General features: G+C 46.4%; 3 protein-coding genes and 1 pseudogene across 3 annotated transcripts; 1 reads left to right on the top strand and 3 right to left on the bottom strand.

Moving 5' to 3' along the window:
- Nucleotides 1–756: 756 nt before the first annotated feature.
- Nucleotides 757–2,149, bottom strand: LOC123076034 (E3 ubiquitin-protein ligase SINA-like 10). The gene is made up of 4 exons (XM_044498492.1): nt 2,009–2,149; nt 1,433–1,865; nt 920–1,007; nt 757–772 (listed from the first exon to the last, which is right to left on the bottom strand). Exons 1-4 carry the CDS (start codon nt 2,147–2,149, stop codon nt 757–759), a joined length of 678 nt encoding a protein of 225 aa, XP_044354427.1.
- Nucleotides 2,150–9,018: 6,869 nt separating this feature from the next.
- Nucleotides 9,019–10,267, bottom strand: LOC123073731 (jacalin-related lectin 3-like). The gene is made up of 3 exons (XM_044496779.1): nt 9,858–10,267; nt 9,543–9,743; nt 9,019–9,430 (listed from the first exon to the last, which is right to left on the bottom strand). Exons 1-3 carry the CDS (start codon nt 10,236–10,238, stop codon nt 9,176–9,178), a joined length of 837 nt encoding a protein of 278 aa, XP_044352714.1. The 5' UTR covers nt 10,239–10,267; the 3' UTR covers nt 9,019–9,175.
- Nucleotides 10,268–15,210: 4,943 nt separating this feature from the next.
- On the top strand, nt 15,211–16,485 carry LOC123076033 (jacalin-related lectin 3-like). Its single transcript, XM_044498491.1, has 4 exons — nt 15,211–15,356; nt 15,459–15,870; nt 15,944–16,141; nt 16,240–16,485. The coding sequence occupies exons 1-4, from the start codon at nt 15,211–15,213 to the stop codon at nt 16,483–16,485; spliced, it is 1,002 nt and encodes a 333-aa protein (XP_044354426.1).
- Nucleotides 16,486–17,780: 1,295 nt separating this feature from the next.
- On the bottom strand, nt 17,781–18,832 carry LOC123076032 (expansin-A14-like; annotated as a pseudogene).
- Between the last annotated feature and the right edge of the window lie 1,959 nt (nt 18,833–20,791).

Below are 20,791 nucleotides of genomic sequence, written 5' to 3'. Positions count from 1 at the left end.
GAGGATTCGTTCGACCACGCTTGTTCGACTACTTCACGGATTCAATCTTCTTTCAAGCGGGATTCCAGACAAGATGATCATTACCTTGGATATCACTATTATCTTTGCTTGCTAGTTGTTTCATTGCTATCCCTTGGTCTCGCTGCCTACCACTTGTTTGTCAGCCTCCCAATTCAATACTCCCCCCGTTCCACACTGTTGTGCATATATATTTTTTGAAAAGTCAAACTTTATTAACTTTGACCAAGTTTATAGGGAGAAACATATACATATAGAATAACAAAAACATGTCCTTAGGTACATCACAAGACATACTTTCATATTGTATATATTTGATATTGGGGATATAAGTAGTTTTCTCCATGAACTTGGTTAAAATTTGTATAGTTTGACTTTTCAGAAAATCTATATGCACTACAGTATGGAACGGAGGGAGTATATGGTATGTTATAACGATATCCACCTTGCGAAACATCTTTGATATGTGCTTCTATCATTGGCAGGACTTCCAAGTTCCTTGAGAATAGGACCGCACATTGGACGTTACACGTAAGGACCAGCGCCCCAGTGCAATAGTCGTCGACATTGAACCCTTAAATTTTTTGGAGGCTTGGACACCAAATCCTAACATCGTGCATGCACGGCGAGTAACCCTAACATTGCCGCCCCAAGGAAATGGTAAGGAATCTTTGCTGGAGCTCCATCGACTCCATACAAATTGACAGAAAGACAAGCTCAAAGATGAAGTGTCATCCTCTAACTGAATGTCGCCCTGCGAGAAAAAAAATCGTAACCTAAACTAAAAACCTGAAACAGTAACCTAACATATTACTTGGAGCCGAGACATCAGAATCCCACTCCCAGCCACCGGCCGGCTGGAACTTCGTAAATTTTGAACCAATTAACAAAATTAACCAACCCAAGAAGCAAATTTGAACTTTGTCCAACATCCAGGATGCCAAAATAGATCTCGATTTTTTCATTCACTACAGTGGTAGTATCATGGCCTGAAAGCAAAGGGATCAAGAGTTAGTCATCGATCCTGACATAGGTGCCAAGAGCATCGAGGAGGCCCCTGGAATGCCCATGGAAGCCGACAATTCTACCGCCAGCTGCTCAAACGGCGTGCCTTCCTCCGCCCCGTAAGGCCCAAAAGTGCGCCTGTTGCCGACGAATGTGAGAGATCTCACAACGAACCAGCCTTCGAAGTGGCCTACATACCCTCTCACGCTGGTGAGGTACTCATCAGGCTCCAGACAGATCTGAACATGCCAAAAGAAAGATCGATGAATTATCCTCGTTGCAAGTCGGTTACAAAGTACTCTCTCCGTAAACTAATATAAGTCGTCTTATAGAAAAAACAGAATAAAGGAAATAGAATGTGCCAAGTGTATTAGCTCGGAGCACACTCCTCCAAGCGTTCCCCACAGACCGGTGTTCCTAATCAGGTGCTCGTCCTCCTGGACCAACACCGCTATGGCGTAGATCGCAGCACCGTGGCGGAGGATCACATTAGTGATACGGTCGACGAAGCGCGGGTTCATGTCTCTGGCGTCGCCACCTGCGCCACCGCAAGGGCCCATCTTCACAACCCGTCCGGGAAGGCCGCCGAAGCCATACATGTTGGGGCACGTCTTCTCGTGCTCCGCCTTCTCATGGTAGAGGATCTTGGCAGTGCACCCGTAGACGGTGTAGAGGCAAGCAACATGGACGGATCGAACGATATGGTCGACGGCATGGCAGCGGCTGTAGCTTGTGGGAATGAAGCACCGTGTGTAGCCCGTGTTGATGAAGCAGGAAACGCACTTGCCCTTGTCCGGGAGGTCGCCGTGGCAGGTCGAACAAATCAGATGTCCAGCAGCGCACTATATACACCACACGTCCACACCGCACAGAAGAGATTCAAAAAAAAAAAATAATGGATGCATGAAACTAAGCTGAAGTGCATGCTCTCGTAAGTTAAAAGTTGAATCCACTTGTATACGCGTAGCATGTATGGACGTAGTACCTGGAAAACTGGAGGTAGGAAGGGGCGTAGGCATCGAGGGCAGCCAAGAACCTTCCGATCCACATCGACCGAAATCAACTCGGTGGAGGCCGACGTGCTCCGGCCGTGCCGCCGCTCGGCTTTGGTGACGGTCTTCTCCATCTGGCGCCCCTCGATCTTCAAGGTCCCGATCTGGACTGGAGTAGTAGTGGGAGTTCGAGTACTACGTCCCCGAGGCGACGCCGAGGAAGCACCCGACGGCGCCGCCAGTTAACCTTCCTTGTCGGCCGTCCTCCTCATCCCCGCCGCCCGCCGCCAATACTCCTCCTCAACTCCTCCGCCAGGTAACCTTCCTTGTCGGCCCTCCTCCTCATCCCCGCCGGTCGCCGCCATTACTCCTCCTCAACCCTTATTGCAGAAGTGGAAGCCACTCATCATGGCCTGCGTCATCGATGCTGTCGACCTGATAATCGCCAAGGTTTGTGCTACCGCCATTTCATTGTTGTCGTCTGGAGTGATGCCACCTCTCACCATGTCGTAGCTTCGTTTATGTTTGCATTGTGTTTTGCTCTTGTTTGCTCTAGTAGAGCTGGCATGTGTGACTCTCTAAGGCGATGTCATTTTATCGTCGTTTGATGTTGTTGCAATGGTTCTGTACTAAATTTTTGCAGCTTGCCCTTCTGGCTTTATCTATACCTACTAATAAAAGAGAGGAGCGTTTCTTCCTTCCAAATTTTGGTACGTTCCTTCACCTGTCAACCAAGATTTTCGTCTGTCGCGTTTGTTCATGTACGTGGAGGGACTCCTCCTATCAGTTTAAAAATTAATTACTTTGGTGAGGGGAGTCGAATCCACATCCTCCACAAGCCGGGCCGCTAGCCATGCCACCAGGCCGAGCCGTGTCTTGTCTTCATGAACGGAAGGTGCCACCCTCTCTAAGTTAGTTTGTATGCAAGAGACAATCCAGGTCATATACTAATTACATTTGATGGTGTCACAACAAAGAAGCAAGCATCAACCCCTTTTTATTTAACACTTCCAATTTTTTCCGCAGAGCCAATCCGGTTCGAGCAGGCTAATTACAATTAATGATTTCATGCTGACATCAGAAAAGGCACCAAGCATCAGCTTTTTCTAATATTTGCTACGTGCATAGGGGTCTATTTAGCGTATAATTTGGTATTCCTCTCACAGATTAGAGCATGTAGTGGAAGGAGATCAAAGAAAAATATAGTTGTGCAATAAAATATAATAGATAAAGAGTTATGAAAAATGGAACATCTTAAGAAAAAAACACATATATAGTTTTGTTGTTGGTGCCGAAACACATACAGAGGTGTTAGATACACTATAAGTGTAAACTACACACAATGTAATATTAGTGGAAAAAATGCAAGAACAAATGCGGAAATCTAAATATGAAAATATATAATGAGCTCTAAACAAAAAGTAATGAAAACGGATCCATTAGTTCTAATTATAACGGTTGAGATTACAACATGAAAAAGCTATGTGTAGTTAATTTAATTGCATACAAATGAGTCCGGCTCTTGTACGTATGTGGAAGCGTAGAGCCATTAAGTTGCAATGCAAACATGTCCACCATTAGTCACGACAATAGGATTCCGCTAAAGATAAAAATCATTCTTTGGCAAATGTTTCGCAATAGACTACCGACGGCCAACAACATTGCTAAGCGTAACGGCCCTTCTGATGGATCTTGTGTGGTGTGCGAATTGTTAGAGGACGCGAATCACGCATTGTTTAGTGCGCGCTTGCGCGTTTTGCTTGGAGTGCCATGCGGGAGGTGTTCCAACAAAATTGGAATCCGCGATCGGGGGCTGAGTTGTTGTCGGTGCTTCAATCACAGAAGGGGGGCAAGGCCAGGGTCTTGTGGCAATGCGTGGGAGCATTGCTATGGTCCCTCTGGACAGTGCGAAACAAAATGACTATGGAGCACAAGTTCCCGGCTAACCCGACTGATGTTATTTTCAAATGTCATCTTTTTCTACAGACGTGGACACCGTTGGGGAAACAATGCGATGATGAGCTTATGAGGAGCGGCACGATGGAGAAGATTGCCAGCAGTATCCCGAGACTTCGTCAAGCGACTTAAGCTTCTTTGGGCGATCTTTATTTTGGTTCCAAGTGGGTCTGTTAGGTGTGCGGTTGGGGCCTGTCCTCTGAACTTCGGTGTGTACTATGCGTGGCCGGTGTGGCCTGTTGAGACTTTTGGTCATTTGGTGTGTTTTCGTTGTTTAAACCTGGTGATGCTGCCTTCGTGGCTTTATTAATTTAAAGCCGGACGCTCTAGCGTCTTCGTTCCAAAAAAAAAATTAGTCACGACAAGACCGTGATAATATTAGTGAACAAAAATGCAAGAACAAACATGAATCTAAATATGAAAAATATATAATTATCTCCAAACAATATTAGTGAACAACTATGCAAGAATATGGAATTTTTTGTTCTCCCATTGGAACGCACGGACATGTTTGCTAGTTTATTATTATGCCAGCACTCTGCCTTTTCCTTCAAAAAAGTTTATAATATGTATACACAAGAAAGATGGAGAAGATCTAGCTTTTGTTGTTTCCGTCTTCTACCAGACGAGGAGGCCGGTGATCGGCTGCTGTGATTAATATGTACGTCTCCCTCCTTCTCCACAAAAATCAGATTTATTGTGACGTTCGACATCTGTCCGTATGCAACTTTTTTGGTGCACTACACGGAACACGGTCCTGTAATGCAGCATGGCCGTGTCAGTCTGAAAACAAAGTACGTAGTTTTTTTTAGCGTTGTCTGAAAATAAAGGAGTAGGAGGATTGTACGAGCTGGCGTGGGGAAGAAAGATTGCCGGGATGGGCCTCTTCGCCCGTGGCCTTGAGGCCTGCACCCGTGAGGCGAAATTCATCGATCCCGGAAAATCTCCACCGGGTTAGCTTCCCTATCGACTCGACCGAGATAATTAGTTTGGTTAGGGTTTGCTGTTGTGCTTCCGCCCTCTCCCTCTCGGGCCACCAGCGCACCATCCCTCCTGGCGTCCAAGGTTCAATCAAACTGCAGCCTCTGATCTCTCCGCCGCCGTCGTCTCCATCAACCAACGACAGCTATAGTCACGTGTGTCTCCGTCATGAATCAGAAGCACGCCGGATCTCTCGTGACGCCGTCGGGTGGCGAAGCATCCCATAGTTTCATCGTCGCGCGGACCTAGTTCTACATTGGCATCGGTCACCAGCCCACCGACCATTCACCAAGCAACCGTTCTGGCACCTATTAGCAGCGATGTCATCTTCGACATTCTCTCAAGGTTGCCGATCAAGTCTGTTTTACGGTTTCGTTGTGTGTCGAGAGGGTGGGACGCTCTCATCTCCGGCCCGGATTTCTTCGCCCTGCACAAGTATCGCTCCCAGCCCCTACTCATCACCGGACACGATGGGGATCTTCGGCTGCTTGACATGGATGGAAACATTGTAAGGGCAGTCAAGATGGACGGCCTCTTCTTTATTATCAATTACTTGTTTCCCGGTTATGCCCAAGTGATTGACGTCGCAAGCGGGGAGGTGATCTTAACCTGCTCGAGACCGGCCATGAGAGGGAATATTGTCATCGGCTTCGGTGCTGCCACCACGTCCGGTGTGCACAAGGTGGTTTGCATCACAACTGAGACTTGTGAAATCCTGGCTTTGGAAGATGGTCCGGGGTGGCGTAAGGCACAGTCACCCCTAATTAGTGCCGTCATGTATGATATCCCCGTTGAGATTGATGGTGTACTTTATGTACTGGCGTCAACAAAACAAAAATATCAAAACCCAGACACGGGTATTTTGCTTTGACCTTGAGAGTGAGGAATGGAACAAGGTCATCAATAGCCCCCCAAAAGTGAGATCACGGTATTGGCGCGACCATATAGGCGAGCTTACTGGCACCTTATGCCTGGTTCAGTTGGAGTTGTCGAGCGTTGCTCACAGAAATGCCAACGTTTGGCTTCTGACCGATTCGGTCAAGAGTATCTGGGTCAAAGTGTATACTATCCCAGTGAATCCACAATCCAAGTACAAAGTACATTCCGGTGCCATTGAGAGTGGTGCATGGTGGAAAGTTGCTGTTCTACTGCTTATGTAATTGCCAATCAAATCCGATACTGCAAGTCTATGATCCCATTGACGGAACATCCAGAACCCATTTAAGACACTAGACCAGCTGGATGGTAGGTTTCATCTTTGTAACTTGGATTTGGAGCGTTTCATCTCTTCCAACAAATAATGCACTGCATTCTTTTTATATTTTGTCAAATATTTTTGTAAAGACATGATCAAACATAACCATGTTGGGTACATAGAAGCACACGAGCAACTACCTTTGTTAATGCATGTCACTTCATAAATGGTCTAACAATAAACTCGTGTTTCTTTTGGGCGTTTTGAGAGTATTCAAAAGTTTTAGAGTGCAAAGGATCTATCGCTTTTTGTATAGTGGTTCATGGCACTGCTGATCTTGAGGTCGCTTCTATATGTATATACAGTTCCACATATGACCATTACTTCCAGGCACATATATAATGTACTGTTATTAGCAGCTATGGAACCTCTTGCACTGTATGGCCAAGTTGATGATTCCTGCAGTTCTTGATACATACTCACTTCATCCCATTATATCAGACGTTTTTTAACACTACACTTTTGTCAAAAAAATTCCGACGTTATGGGACGGAGGGAGTAATGGCTAACATTCCAGAAACACGCCTGTGACCAGCCATACTAGAAAGAACTAGTATCATACTGTTGACGTATAATGTGCTGCCTAGTATCTTCCATCAGATCGGTCTTTTGGTTGCATTGGCCAGAGCATGCACTTCTACATGGTATCGGAGTATAATGTGCTGTCTAGTCTCTTCCATTAGATCGGTCTTCTGGTTGCATTGACTAGAGCATGCACTTCTACACATACTAGAAGCCTTGGGACTGCATAAAGCCTCGCTTAATTAGCTGATTCTTCGTCCACTCAAAAAGAAAGATTAGCTTGTTCTGCAACTACATACGGTGCAGATCACAAACAATGGCAAAAATCTTCAGGAAACCACGTTTAGCCGTGATTTGTGGCCCGGCGTTGGAGATGCTAAAGATCGTAACCATAGAAAAGAGAGAAAATAATCCGCTTCTAGCCTTCCACAGGGAACTGGTTTTAATTATTTTTTACAGATCAGCGGCTAGGAATTCTAAGTACTAATACATGTCTGGGATGTGTGAAAGACACAAAGAACTAGAATTAAAAGATTAAATAGTTCCCTAAAAAAAGATGAAATAGTTCAGTAAATGGACTTGATTTTCTCTGTTTGTCAATCAAGTTCAACAGCAAAGTTCCTTGAAAAAAGGTTCACCAGCAAAGGCAATAATAAACATGGAGGCCTTGGCCGCATGGATGTTGGCGTCGGCTCCTCGCGACGCCCCTTCTTCTTCTACCTCGAGCTGCCTCGCACAGCTCTCTCTTCTCTCTTCTATGGTTTCTCACAAGAACACATGCAAAGGGGACAAACACACACACACACACACACACCTCACCTGGAGACTACCAGCATTGCTTAGAGCATCTCCAACAGAGGCACTAAATAAGCCGCATGCCTGAAAAAACAGCCTTTTAGCGCGTGCGGCTGAATCGGCAGCTCCAGCAGACGCGCAAAAATCACGTGCACGCTAAAAACCACTCCGCGTGCCCAACAGAACTGCATCGCGTTCTGCTTTTTTTCAGGCGTCCGCTATCGCGCGCGAGTGAGCAACCGCCGCTGAACTCTCCGCCCACTCCCGCTTTCGCCACGCCCCGCGCCGCCGCCAGCGAGCTCCATCCATGGACGGGCGCACCGACATCCCCCTAACCCCTCCATACATGCGCGACCTCTCCATCGCCGCCATCGCCGCCGCAAACCCTAGCGCGGGCTATACCTCCGCCGCCGCCACCACCGCCCCTGCGGCTCCGAACGCCAGCCTCACGCGCGGGCTCTTCATGTCACCCCGGACGAGCGCGTCGGGTGGCGTCGCGCCGTTGCCCGCCGGAAGCCACGGAGCTCCGCTTCCAAACGAACCATGGCGGCCTCACATGCCTTCGCATGATGCCTTTGTTGATAGTGCAAACACCGTTCGAGTTTTAAATGAAGGAGAGGACAAACAAGAGGATGGAGAATAGGAAGAAGAAACGGACGAAGAAGAAGAGACAAACGAGATGGAAGAAGATGGGGAATGATTGTTGATGTTCAATTCGTTCGTGTAAACTTGTTCATGAACTTGCTTGCGACCATCTTGTTTGTGCGAACTTTGCATCTTTTGAACTATGCTATGTTTGTCATTGATGTTTGAGATCATCTTGTTTGTGTGAAATTTGCATATTTTGGATGTTTGAGATTATCCTGTATGTGTTTTTGTGCGCCGGCTGGGCGCGCGCTCTATTTTACCGCGCCTGCTGGAGCGGCACGCGGGCGCGCTACAAATTTTGGGCTCTTGGTAAAGCAACTGACTAGTTCGGCGCGCAAAAGCGCTATTTTGGCGTTGTAAAAAACTTTTAGTGCGCTGCGCCTGCGCGCGTCTTTCGGAGATGCTCTTATATCTCCCGGTGAGAGCACATGCGCTACATCTTTTCCCCTCAGCCCCCACACCCCCACTTTTCATTTCTCGGTGCACAGTGGATATACACAGGGCTTGCCCCTCAGGGCTTGACCACGTCCAGCAAGTGCGCAGCATTATCTCAACCGCCACATGACTCAGCAAACCTGCTAACAAACTTTGTGCATGCATGCATACGAACACAAACTAACAAATTTGCCATGTGTCTCAGCTCCAAGTGATCCACCCAGCCGGTCTCGTCGCGCAAGCGTGTCAAGTATCACACGGCACCACAGCATCACGCCATACGCACCATACTCGCTTTGTTGCGCTTTTTACCAAGACTTTGCCATCTTGGTACGCACGTACAACTTGCCAGCAAATACTAAACCTAGCTATATGCAAGACAAAACAAATATGCAGATACATGAATCAAGATTAAACCTAACATTTTTTCCTCCTAGCTAAACAGTCCTGGGGCTAGAGCATCGATCATCGACGGAGTTGAGACTTGAGAGGCAGCAAGTGAAATGAAATAGCTAGATGAATGAATGCAAAAACAGTCGCTACACGATACAAACGAATTTGCGGTCGATCACGATGCACGGTCATCCATCTTGACGTAGGTGCCAATGGCGTGGAGGTACTGGTCGTCACACCGCGCATGGAAGCCGATGATCCTGCAGCCGGCGCCCGCTGGGAGCGAGAACCACACGCCGCACGCGTTCCCGTACGGCCCGTGGGTGCGAAGGTTGCTGGCGAACTTGAGCGACCTGATGACGACGTTGCCATTGAAGTGGCTGTAGTGGCCTTCCACGCTCGTCAGGTATTCGTCCTGCTGCAGACGGAACTGCACACGCGAAGCAAGAGGAGAACACAGCTTGTCAACTCATCCACAACACACGGCCGGAGACTAATGATTAATGGCCGTGGATCGACCCGTTGTTAGTTAGAGTAATTACCACCGTAGTCATGCCGCCTTTCCCTCCCCACAGCTCAGTCTCCTCCCGGTCTTTCCGCATGTACGTTACGCGAATGGCGTCAACGGCGCGGCAGTGGCGGACGGCGACCTGGACAATGCGTCTCACATCGCCCACCATGCCTATCTTTCTGTCGTTGCCGCCGACGCCGCCGCAAGGGCCCATCCTGACAACCTCTCCGGCCTGCATCTCATCTCACACAAGAAACATGCAATCATCAATCAACATATATGTATAGCTAGCAAGACAGAGCGAATCGGGGTCGGAGGTAGCATAAGGTCGTCGAATCCTACTTACCTTTGCTTTGTCATTGATGGTGACGGTGGACAGGCCGTGGCGCAGGAGGAACATGGTCTGTAAGATCGACGCGCACGACTTCTCGTGCTCCTCCCGCTCATGGAGGGACGTCCGGACAGCGCAGCCGCGCGCTGTGTTGGGGCAAGGGACGCGGACGGAGCGCAGGATACGCTTGACGGCGTAGCAGCGGCCGAAGCCGGTGGTGACGGAGCACGCGGGGCACTTGCTGCTGGGCTGGAGCCTGTCGCGGCAGGACTGGCAGACCATGTGCCCGGCCCCGCACTGGAACACCGGAGGCCTGAGGGTGTGGAAGCAGATGGGGCAGTCGAGAGTGTCTGGGTCGACGGAGATGGTGAGCTCATCGCCGGCGTGCCTCTGCATCTCGCAGTAGGTAGGTGCCTAGGACTTGGAGTACTCTACTGTGTGAGGTGAACAGATGGAGGAGGCCCAATATATAGGGACCCAAGAAAAGAGCGGCTGTTTACTATCCACTTCCTCGATCCACAAAAGTAGTAACTAATTATTTTTCAAATGTATAGTGATTAATCAGATTTTGAAAACAGAATTACTATTGCACATCTAGATGTACTATACTTATCTTACATCCAAGTCCTGGACCGTTCGATGTATTACTGCTTGTTTTCTCATGCAAGGCTTGATTTGCGTCGCTGGTTGTGTCCCGTTTTCTACTAGGCGGCTGCGGCGGCTACTGCTGCGAGTAAGATAATTAAATGAGAAGATCTTGCATTAGTCGCTTGCATTCTTCATCTTTTCTTTTGCCTTCTGTTTTTGCTTTTATTTTTCATTTTTCTTTTCCTCTTTTGTTTTTATTTCTCTTTTTCATTATTTGTTTATATTTATTTTTTTAGATTTGCTAAGTCACATCTGGATGAGATATAGTTATCTCGCATTTAAGTTTCTCACAACATGATTTAAAGCTGTAATTTTCGTGTAAATTTTGTGATAGTCCGCTGCGTGTAACTTCCTTGCGGTGTTCATGTGCGTGTGCGGTGTTTGGGCTGGTCTTTTTAGTTTGTGCCTGGGCTGGACGAGGCTGGTCTTTTATGTTTGTCTCTGTGTGGAGAGTGATCCTCTTTTTCAGTGTGGTCAGTGTGCTCTCGCGGAGAATTGGAAGAGGTGAGTATTATTTTTCAAGTATTTCCTATCCGCCATCTCTCTCTAGTTTTTTCCCTTGTTTTCTTTTTTTATTTTTTATTTTGGTTTTTAAACTTTTTTCTTTTCTTTTTTTGTCATAAAACCAATGGTTTTCTAGTTTCATAAGAATAAGTTTATTTTAAATTCACAACTTTTTTGAACGATGTCCCATCTAAGTTTGCTATCATTTGATTTAGTTTCCGTAATCTTCGTGCAAGCGCTCTATCTTTCACCTCTCTTGTAGCTGTTTGTTTGTTGGGCTGGGCTTGTTAGGCTTTATTTTTGTCGACCCATTAACGCAGCCTACTGGCAACCCGTTCCCTATGCTGTTTCTAAACTATGACGTAGAATTAAAAGAAACCAAAAAAGCATGTTTTATGATGGTCGGGGCCCCAGTTATAAGTCTACCTTCGAGGGCACGATCAATTTTTCTCTCATTTTTCCTCGTTTCTTGTCCACCCTTAATTCGCAACTGAGGACTTGCCAAATCCACCCTCTACTCACAACTGACGCCCGACCTTTTCTTGTCCCAGTTGCAATACCACCATTGACACGCAACTGGCCCAGACAGTTTTTGTCCGAGTTGCAAGTCTGCCATCGACTCGCAACTGGGCCCCACCTTTTTTGTCCCAGCTACAAGTTCACCCTCGACTCGCAATTGGTGCCCATCTTTTTTCTCAGTTGCAAGTCAATCATCGACTCGCAATTAGCGTCTGATCCTTTTTTGTTCCAGTTAAAAGTCCAGCATTGACACACAACTCTGCCATTTTTTGTCCTAGTTGATAGTCCAACCTTGACTCAGAACCAGCGCCAACCTATTTTGTCCCAGTTGCAAGTTCACCCTCGACTCGCAACTCGAGCCCAACCTTTTATATCCCAGTTGCAAGTCCATCCTTGACTCGCAACAGGGGCCCAACCTTTTTTTGTCTCGGTTACAAGTCCATCCACGGCTCGCAACTAAGGCCCAACATATTTTTTGTCCTAGTTGCAAGTCCACCTTCGACTCACAACCTGGGCCCGGCCTTTTTTTCTCCCAGTTGCAAGTCCACCCTTGACTCGCAAGTGGGGCCCGGCCTTATTTTTGTCCCAGTTGTAAGTCCACCCTTAACTCGTAACTAGAGCCCGACCTTTTTTTGCCCCAGTTGCAAGTGCACCCTCATCTCGCAACTGGGGGCCCGACCTTTTTTAGTAGCAAGTCCATACTCGACTCACAACTAGAGCCCGACTTGTCCCTGTTGCAATCTCACCTCGACTTGCAACCGGGGCCCGACTATTTTTTCCCAGTTGTGAGTCCACCCTCCACTCGCAACTATGGGCCAATATTTTTTCTCCCGGTTGCAAGTCCACCCTCGATTCGCAACTGGGTCCGACCTTTTTTGTCCCAGTTGCAAATATATCCATGACTCACAACTCGGGTCCGACCTTCTTTTTGTCCCGGATGCAATCCCACCCTCGACTCGCAACTGGGCTCCGACATTATTTTTGTCCTAGTTGCATGTCCACGTTGACTCGCAGCTGGCCCCCAACCTTTTTTCAATGCTAGTTGCAAGTCTACCCGCAACTCATAACTGGGGTTCAACATTTTTTTATTCTAGTTATAAGTCCTCCCTCTACTCGCACATGGGCCCGACCTTTTTAAGTCCCAATTGCAAGTTCACCCTATCAAACTTATGAACATTTATAAATTTCATCAATGTTTTTTTCCAAATTCCCGTGCAATTTTTAATTTCATGAACATTTCTTATCCATAATTTTTTCCGCATTCATTAATATCTTTAAAATTCATGCGAAATTTTAGAATCTGTCAATTTTTTTCTTATTCATGAACAGCCTTTAATTTATGAGCATTAAATTTACGGTTTTTTAGCTCGATGTACATTTTTATGTTTGACGAATATACTATAATAAATTCTTCTCAAATTTGTTGTTCATGCCATACCCACCTATGCCATGTCGGTCTTTAAAATCCCTAAAAAATTGTAAAGAAATTATTGATGCGATGGCGCAGTTTTGGTGGGGAGACGAGGCATCCAAAGAAGGATGCACTGGATGGCGTGGTGGAAAATGTGCATCTTGAAGAATCAAGGAGGGATGGGTTTTCGTGATATTCATTGTTTCATTTGGCAATGCTAGCAAAACAGGCTTGGCGACTTCTCGAAAGCCCTGATTCTTTATGTGCTGCTATCTTGAGAGCCAAGTACTATCCTGATGGTGATTTGCTGAATACCAAATTAAAGAAGGGCTCATCTTTTACCTGGCTGAGTATTATGGCAGGGGTGAATTCCCTGAAGCATGGGCATATTTCGCGAGAGGGGAATGGCAATATTTGGGAAGACGCTTGGATCCCAAATTGTGCAGATAGGTAAATCATTACTCCCAGAGGGGGTCTGTTGTTATCTAAGGTATCATATTATTGACCCTGTTTCAAATATTTGGGATGAGGAACTAACTAGACAAATCCTCTGGCCAATTTGTCTAGTTAGTTCCTCATCCCAATCCCGTATCCTGTAAGTTCGGAGAAGACTGGGAATTGATGATATTATAGTTAAAGCCTGTGAAGTAGATAGCGTCGGTCAGGAGGTGTTAGAATACTTACTTCTGATGCTAGAACAAGAATTGCATATGATGGGTAACTAGAATGTGCCTGAAATGATTGCAAATAGGAATTGCATATGATGGGTAACCAGAATGTGCGTGAAATGATTGCAATCTCAACCTGGTGTCTCTGGTGGGAAAGGCGTAAATTGGTTCACAACTCTATGAGGATCCACGCTCTTACGGCGAACTTTGTTACCGCAACCTCTCCTATGGTTTTCCATGAGAAAAGAGGGCTGGCCATGTCCTTCGGTGGGTTTTGTTAAACTTAACGTTGATGCTTCTTTTGACCATGACCTGCTTAGGGGTACAATTGGGGCGGTCCTAAGGGATGATAAAGGAAGATTCATTGCTAGAGGAAGTGGAAAGATAGATTGGTGCACGGATGTATTGACGGTGGAAGCTTAATTTGGTCCTAAAATTTGGTCTATCATTAGCACAAAGGACGGGATGCAATCGGCTAGTCATTAATTCGGACAACATGGAGGTGATTGATACCATGAAGGAAGGAGGATGGTTGGCGGGGACGGCGGTGGCGGTTTTTTATGATTGTTTTTATTTTGGCAATGATTTTACTATTTCTAGATTTGAGCATTGTAATAGAGAAGCAAATAAAGTTGCTCAAGAACTTGCTAGATTGGCAAAATTTTCTTTGATTTCTGATTGGTTCAAGGAGCCATTAAATGAAATTGTCCGATCCTCATAAAACGATGCAATGGTCATATCAAACGAATATAATTCAGAATAAAAAAAACCGTTGCAATTGAAATTGTATCCAATGGCTGAGCTCATCGCTGTTAAGATTTGGCGGCTTACAACCGGGGGTGGCATGATCCGACGCCCTGTATCGGGTGGGACTTTCAATCGGATGGCCGAGTGCCTAATCGCTGTGAGAGCCTAATTCTCTCTCGGTGTTTACTTCTAGGACTCCCACTACTAGAATTAGGATGATGCATGTGTCCTCCTATGGCAACACCGCCTCCTAGATGGCAGTAGTGTGATTGTGGGTGAAGAAGATTTCCAGTGTGCCACAAAACCCTAAAAAAATGTGGTGTGACACAAGTTGCATACACGTGCACGATGGGGCGTGCAACTTGGTAAACAAGGAAAAAAAATCACGGATGATTTGTAGACCAGGTTAAGGAAAAGTGTGTAATTTTGGTCCGTCAACTTATCAGACCGTCGAAACCGCGAATTTTTTTTTTATCAGACCGTCTAAGTTCACCCATCATCTTATTTACGTGTAATTTTCTCCATCAAGTGCAAAAAAGGGGTAAATTTAGTCCCTGGGATGTTAAGGGTTGGTTAAAAAAAATATGATGATTATTTGCTGTGATTATCTACACACCTCCGACGTCCCTTTATTTATTTCTGCAATCGAGGAGGAAAACAAATTACAGCGGACTCTTTGGTCGAAGTGCTGCTACCAATGCCATGCAGCACTAACGTCGCACGTGGAAGACGAAAGAAGCAAGGACCTCTCCATCTTCGACCCACATCACCATAAATACATATTCGATCGGCCTCCCCCCAACGTTCATCCCATAACTCTCTCACACGCAAGCACGGTGCCACTCCACTGCAAGATCGAACAGGCATATCGATGGAAAAGAACGCCACATCCGAGAAGATGATCATCAAAGCAGAGAGGCCAGGCGCCGCGGCCGCGGTGATCACTGTGGACGTCGATCCGGTGGCTCTGAATTGCCCCAAATGTCTTCGTCCCCTCGAACCTCCTGTGTTCCAGGTATATATGTACCTCTGCTTGCAGCAAATTGTCCGTGCCTATCATCGTAGCTAGAAGATCTCTCTAACTCGCACAATTGTCCACGTCCGCACAGTGCGCGGCACGGCGGCAGGCCACGTCGTTTGCTCGACCTGCCACGGCGACCTCCCGGACAAGGACAAGCGCGTGTCGTGCTTTGTCAACTCGGGCTTCAGCCGCTGCTTCATCCCGACGAGCTACGGCCGCTGCTTGGCCCTAGAGCGCATCCTGCAATCCATCCGTGTCTCCTGCACACACGGCTGCGTCGCCGCCAAGATGCTCTACCACGAGAAGGCGGAGCACCAGAAGACGTGCGCCGTATCATCAACCGCCGTGGAGCAGCAGGCTGTGCTCCTGCAGCAAGGTCCCCCGGGTGCCTGCAGCTACGAGCTTGTTTTGCCCAAGGTTCTGCCGACCTCCCGGGCTAGCGTCACCGTCACCATCGCCGGTGATGACGTCGGGAGGAAGAAGATCCCCGGTAGTGGCAAGGGATCAATGGTAAGACGGGCGCCAAAAACGTGTGGAATTTGATGTGGGTGATTGTTATAAGCATACGTCCGCATGCATGCAGGGATCGTTGGTGAGGACGGGTCCTTGCGGCGGCATCGGTGGCAACGTCAGGGAGACAAGCATGTCGGATGTCAACCGAATCGTCCAGGTCATCGTCCGCCACTGGAACGCCGTGGACGCCATTTCCGTCATGTACGAGCGGAAGGGCAAGGAGGCGTGGGCCGACAGGTGGGGTGGCGAAGGCGGCAAGCCCTCCACGGTAGGTATCCCGTCCCGTTGATTTCCACGATCTCGAGAGTCGAGACTAGTGTTGGTCTCTCTGTTACATGAACCCGCTTTTTTGTTTTGAACGTGCAGTTCAGTCTGCAGCAGGACGAGTACCTGACAAGCGTCCATGGCCACTACGGCCAATTCAAGGACTTTGTAGTCATAAGATCGCTGACGTTTGTCAGCAACCTTCGCAGCTACGGGCCGTACGGGAAGGAGGACGGCGTGCCATTCGCGCTCCACGCCGGCCCCGGTGGCAAGATTATGGGCTTCCATGCGCGATCGGGCCAATTCCTCGACGCGATTGGCACCTATGTGAAGATGGACAATTATTGAACACACGCACGCTTGCCAGCTCTATGTTTTGCGTTAATGAGATGAGCATGCTGATTCTGAATTCTGTAGTGCTTTTGTTTTGTTGATGGACAAACAGACTGAGTCCCTCGTTCTTATAGACAACTCTTTGCGACACAATCTCCCCATGGAGGTGTGAGACCTCTTCCAATGCAAAGGTGCTTGGATAAGGTGCTAAGTGCATTAAATACCTTAGCAACTCAACTCCCCAATGCATAGGTGCTTAACTAGTTGTTGCTAAGCATACTTTATTTAATGAGTTAGCACGTAAAGTCTTTCATGCATTGGTCAAGTTGTTTCATTTAAGTGGTTTGCCTAGGTTCTTGCGCTTGGCATTGGTTCTTTCTGGGGTCACCAAAGTGCCCTCTCCCCTCCTTAAATGTTGTGCCCTGTCATTTTTTCGCTTATGTGGCATGCTTAGCACCTGTCCACTGTGGAGCACTGGGAAGGGCCTGAAAGCAAACTTATTTGCATATCGAGGAGGGACTCCATGATAATAAAACCATTGCTTTGACCAAGGTTTCTTAATTCTCTGAATATGACTATTCCGATTAATTTGAGATTCTCCTGGAACGGTTCGATCATTTTGAGATTCCTCAATACATTGGTTTGTGCTTTATCTACAAAGCAGAGTGTGAGCTTATTTCAAGACTTGCATGCGGTTCGCTTAATCGGTCAGTTATAAGAACTGATATATTTTTTTTGCATATGAATAAGAACTGATACTTACAAAGTTCTTCTCTTTGAAGAGGAGGGCCAAACTAAAATTAAAGGAAAATAGGATAAAAAATGACCTGGCCGGAGGAATTGTAAATCTCTATGTACTTTGCATATTCAAAGGTTACTTCTTTTAAACTATCAAAGACAAGTGACCACTTTCTTTCTCCCGACCACTTCTGTTCAAATCCCTTCCTCTTGAAATAGTTGTAGTAAAACTATACATGTTCAAAAGGAATACATAATTTCAGTTTTCTACATGGATATTTTTCTATGCTTGTATGGTAACGCATTACCATAAATTGCAACAGACTGCCATAATCTATTTTGAGACTGCATTATATAGGTGAATTTGTTGAATACTCAATCGATGGAATGAACTGGATCTTTTATACACCATATGAATTGCATGGTGAATATGAACAAACTGAATTGTAAAATTAGATCAGTGCTACAAGCAGCACACACACATTAAGCACCATAACTTGCACTTTATGCAACTAATTATTACAAATCAATCACTTGTCGTGGTAAATTAATTGGTCGGCAGACATTGGTTGCTAGAAATGCAATTTGCTAACAAGTGATTGCCCAAAGGTCCACCCCTTTGGCACAATGTCGTTCCACACAAGCGTGTGTCCATCAGTGTTGGTTAGTCTGAAGGAGAGCATCTTTCCGCTAAGATTCGCCAACGAGTGCGAGTTAGCACCCCAATTTCGTGCCATAGGAATCCAGTCTTCAGAACCATTGCTCTTTGACATCCATGGACTTGATCGAGCCTGCTGCAGCAACATTGCTCACAAGCACAAGATTGAAGTAATCATGACCATTGATTTTATACCTCACGCCGCCCCGCTTCACGCACGGAACCCTGCATGTTTATGGCAGTGGCATAGCAAGAGTTAATTTTATGTGGCTCCCGTGACACTGGACTAGTTTATGAACTTATAAGAGGCGCATATATACCTCTGGTACATTACGGGGATGATGCCACCTTTAACACCGATTTTCTCCGAGGCCGGCTGGGCCATGTCGAAGTGCGGCCTTGGCGTGTTGCACCAGCCTGCATTATCATTGTGGAGGGCGTCGTTCGGTGGGCAGATGTTAGTGGCCGTCACGGTCACCGTCATGCCGGGCTTACAAAACAACGGGTCCGCGCGCTTGCGATCACATTCGATCTTGTAGCACTCCCCGCACGCGGCGCAGTCGTTGAATAGCATGGTGCTCAAAGCCGCTGTGCGTGTCCTGTATCCTTGAGAGAAGAGGTTGCCATACGCGCACTCGCTGCCTGCAATATATAATATACATCGCAAGGTTTAATAGACAGAAGAACAAGACGAAGCGGGCATGCACACACAAGATATATGTAGTTGTGTGACTGTTGAATGATTACCCATTGTGTCGGAGGCGTCAGTGCCGCCGTAGAGAACGTCGCATGCGCCTTCTGCCAGACAAATATGGTTGTGGGGACGGCATATTTGCGGTGTCCACAGCCATGGCTTGAGGGCCAATCCAGAGATATACTGTCTGTATGTACGCGCAGACACGTTCCTTGAATCATACTACGAGTGATCATGTACTTCACCTGGTCCTGAACGTCGGCGGCGCACATCGATCGGTGGCATCTGATGACCAGGTCGTGAAGAAACCTTGACTTATCAGTAAGGTACATGATACATCCATGCATAGAATCTTTGAATCCGTCCATTTTAATTTATGGTTGTCAAGAAATATTCGGTTTGATGGATTGTTATGGATGCTAAACCAGGTAATGTTCAAGAATTTTTAAGATATCTGTACATTTGAAAAATGTGCAAGGATTTAAAGAGATGCTCTGAAGATAAAAAAATGTGCATGTATTACAAAAATTTTGTTCGGTTTTTTCTTAAAAAAACTCAGATTTTAAGAAATGTTAATGAATTTAAAAAAACACATAAATATTTAAAAAATAAAAAGGAATTAATAAACTACGTGCATAAATGTTTAAAAAGTATAACAAGGAATTTCAAAGAACCAATGGAAGGCACCGCTCGCTTGATTGCATGCTACTTAGTGTTAAGAATACGGTTTTGCTAAAGCACATCGGCATGTGCCCTAAGTATTGCACCTCTAAGTCATATATCGTTGATTTTACTTGGAGACTCATGCATGTATTTTTTTCTTTCCTTTTTTTCTTTTCATATTTGATTGAGTCATTTAGATGTGCAATAACTAAGGCACATCTAGATATGCCCTAGACAGACCCGAATACGTACAAATTAACGTTGGCAAATGGGTCCTGTTTAGAGTCAGCTTTGTGCATGAAAAAACAGGAAGAGAGAGGTAATCAGGATTCAGATAAATTAGCCAAGTATGCTCTAGAACTTAGTGTTGGCAGCCATGTTCGGCTTGATTGATATGTAAGCTGTCCTATGAACATGGCAGTTAATGTATAAAACTCACAAGAGTTTTCCCTCACAAAAAAGTAGACTCCTGTGTTGGACATCCTTCATTCGGTAGCTATATATCCTTATGGAGAGAGGGGGACAATGAAGATCAATGGGAGGGAAATTAGTGGGAAAGGGAACACGCCAGTCCCTGACAAAACAACCTGTAAGTCTAGTATAACAGCTATGTTGTCCTCAACTCTTGGAACATTTTTCGCCCGTCATCCATATTCAGGAGAGAACTGTACTAAGAATGGCTCATTAACCACGTTTGACGCGTCTAGTGCCACTGGTCCTCATGTAGGTTGAGGTCGAGCCATCGACATCCAACGCTGAATTCCCAAGTACACCTTTTGATCGTGTGGGTGGCAAGGGGTGTAGCGGCGCGTGGTTCGGGCTAGCGCTCTGCTTTGGTAGTGTCGTCGTTCAGAACTGGATCTGGAGCTTGTGCCTGTCGCGGTGGTCCTTTGTGACGCGTGGTGTCACTAGTAAGCTGTCGGGTGAAAGTTCATTGCTTTGGCGCCGACGGTGGTGATGCCCGCGGGTGCCACTCTCCTCTTGAGGACGACGTTGTGGTTCTGCTCTCCCTGTCACGATTGCGGGTGAAGACCCTCGTCCGTCTCATACTCAGCAGCTCGTGGAGCTTCGGTCTCCTAGGGTGTTGTGGTGTTGTATGCTGGCCTACCTGTGTTATTTTTCAGCAATGTAGTCACGTGCCTTTATGTTGTCTAGTTATCTCAGGATCTGCTTTGTAAGGGGCCACCCCACTACCTTGTGTTGTTTGGCCGTGTACTTTGGTTTTGTTTTTTCTATAAAGCGGGGCGTGAGCCTCTTTCGAGAGTAGTAGGCAATTAGCTCGATCGGTCTATCATAAAAACTGATTATTTTTTTCTGCATATGATACTGACAGAGTTCTTCTGTTGGAAAGGGAGGGTTGAATTAGAATTATAATCAAATAGGTTCAAAGCAGGAGATGACAGGAGGACTTTTACATCAATACTTTGCATATTCAACTTTTACTTCTCTTAAACTGTCCAAGATAAGCGACCACTTTCTCTCTCCTCATGACTTCTATTCGAATCTATTCCCCTTGAAATAGTTATATAGTGCATCAAAGATATATATATATATATATATATATATAT

Source organism: Triticum aestivum, chromosome 3D, assembly GCF_018294505.1.
Source record: "Triticum aestivum cultivar Chinese Spring chromosome 3D, IWGSC CS RefSeq v2.1, whole genome shotgun sequence".
Lineage (NCBI taxonomy): Eukaryota > Viridiplantae > Streptophyta > Magnoliopsida > Poales > Poaceae > Triticum > Triticum aestivum.
The sequence above is the reverse complement of the archived record's forward strand: the minus strand, read 5'-3'. Positions and strand labels throughout refer to the sequence as shown.

Excerpts from the sequence above, each read along its gene's own strand:
- LOC123073731 (XM_044496779.1), bottom strand. The coding sequence starts at position 10,238 with ATGCAGAGGCACGCCGGCGATGAGCTCACCATCTCCGTCGACCCAGAC. Across the intron at positions 9,744-9,857 it reads CCATCAATGACAAAGCAAAG|GCCGGAGAGGTTGTCAGGAT; the intron begins GTAAGTAGGATT and ends GATGAGATGCAG. Across the intron at positions 9,431-9,542 it reads AAGGCGGCATGACTACGGTG|TTCCGTCTGCAGCAGGACGA; the intron begins GTAATTACTCTA and ends TCGCGTGTGCAG.
- LOC123076034 (XM_044498492.1), bottom strand. The coding sequence starts at position 2,149 with ATGGAGAAGACCGTCACCAAAGCCGAGCGGCGGCACGGCCGGAGCACG. Across the intron at positions 1,866-2,008 it reads TCCTACCTCCAGTTTTCCAG|TGCGCTGCTGGACATCTGAT; the intron begins GTACTACGTCCA and ends TGGTGTATATAG. Across the intron at positions 1,008-1,432 it reads GCACCTGATTAGGAACACCG|GCCATGATACTACCACTGTA; the intron begins GTCTGTGGGGAA and ends CTTTGCTTTCAG.
- LOC123076033 (XM_044498491.1), top strand. The coding sequence starts at position 15,211 with ATGGAAAAGAACGCCACATCCGAGAAGATGATCATCAAAGCAGAGAGG. Across the intron at positions 15,357-15,458 it reads GAACCTCCTGTGTTCCAGGT|GGCGGCAGGCCACGTCGTTT; the intron begins ATATATGTACCT and ends AGTGCGCGGCAC. Across the intron at positions 16,142-16,239 it reads AAGGCGGCAAGCCCTCCACG|TTCAGTCTGCAGCAGGACGA; the intron begins GTAGGTATCCCG and ends TTGAACGTGCAG.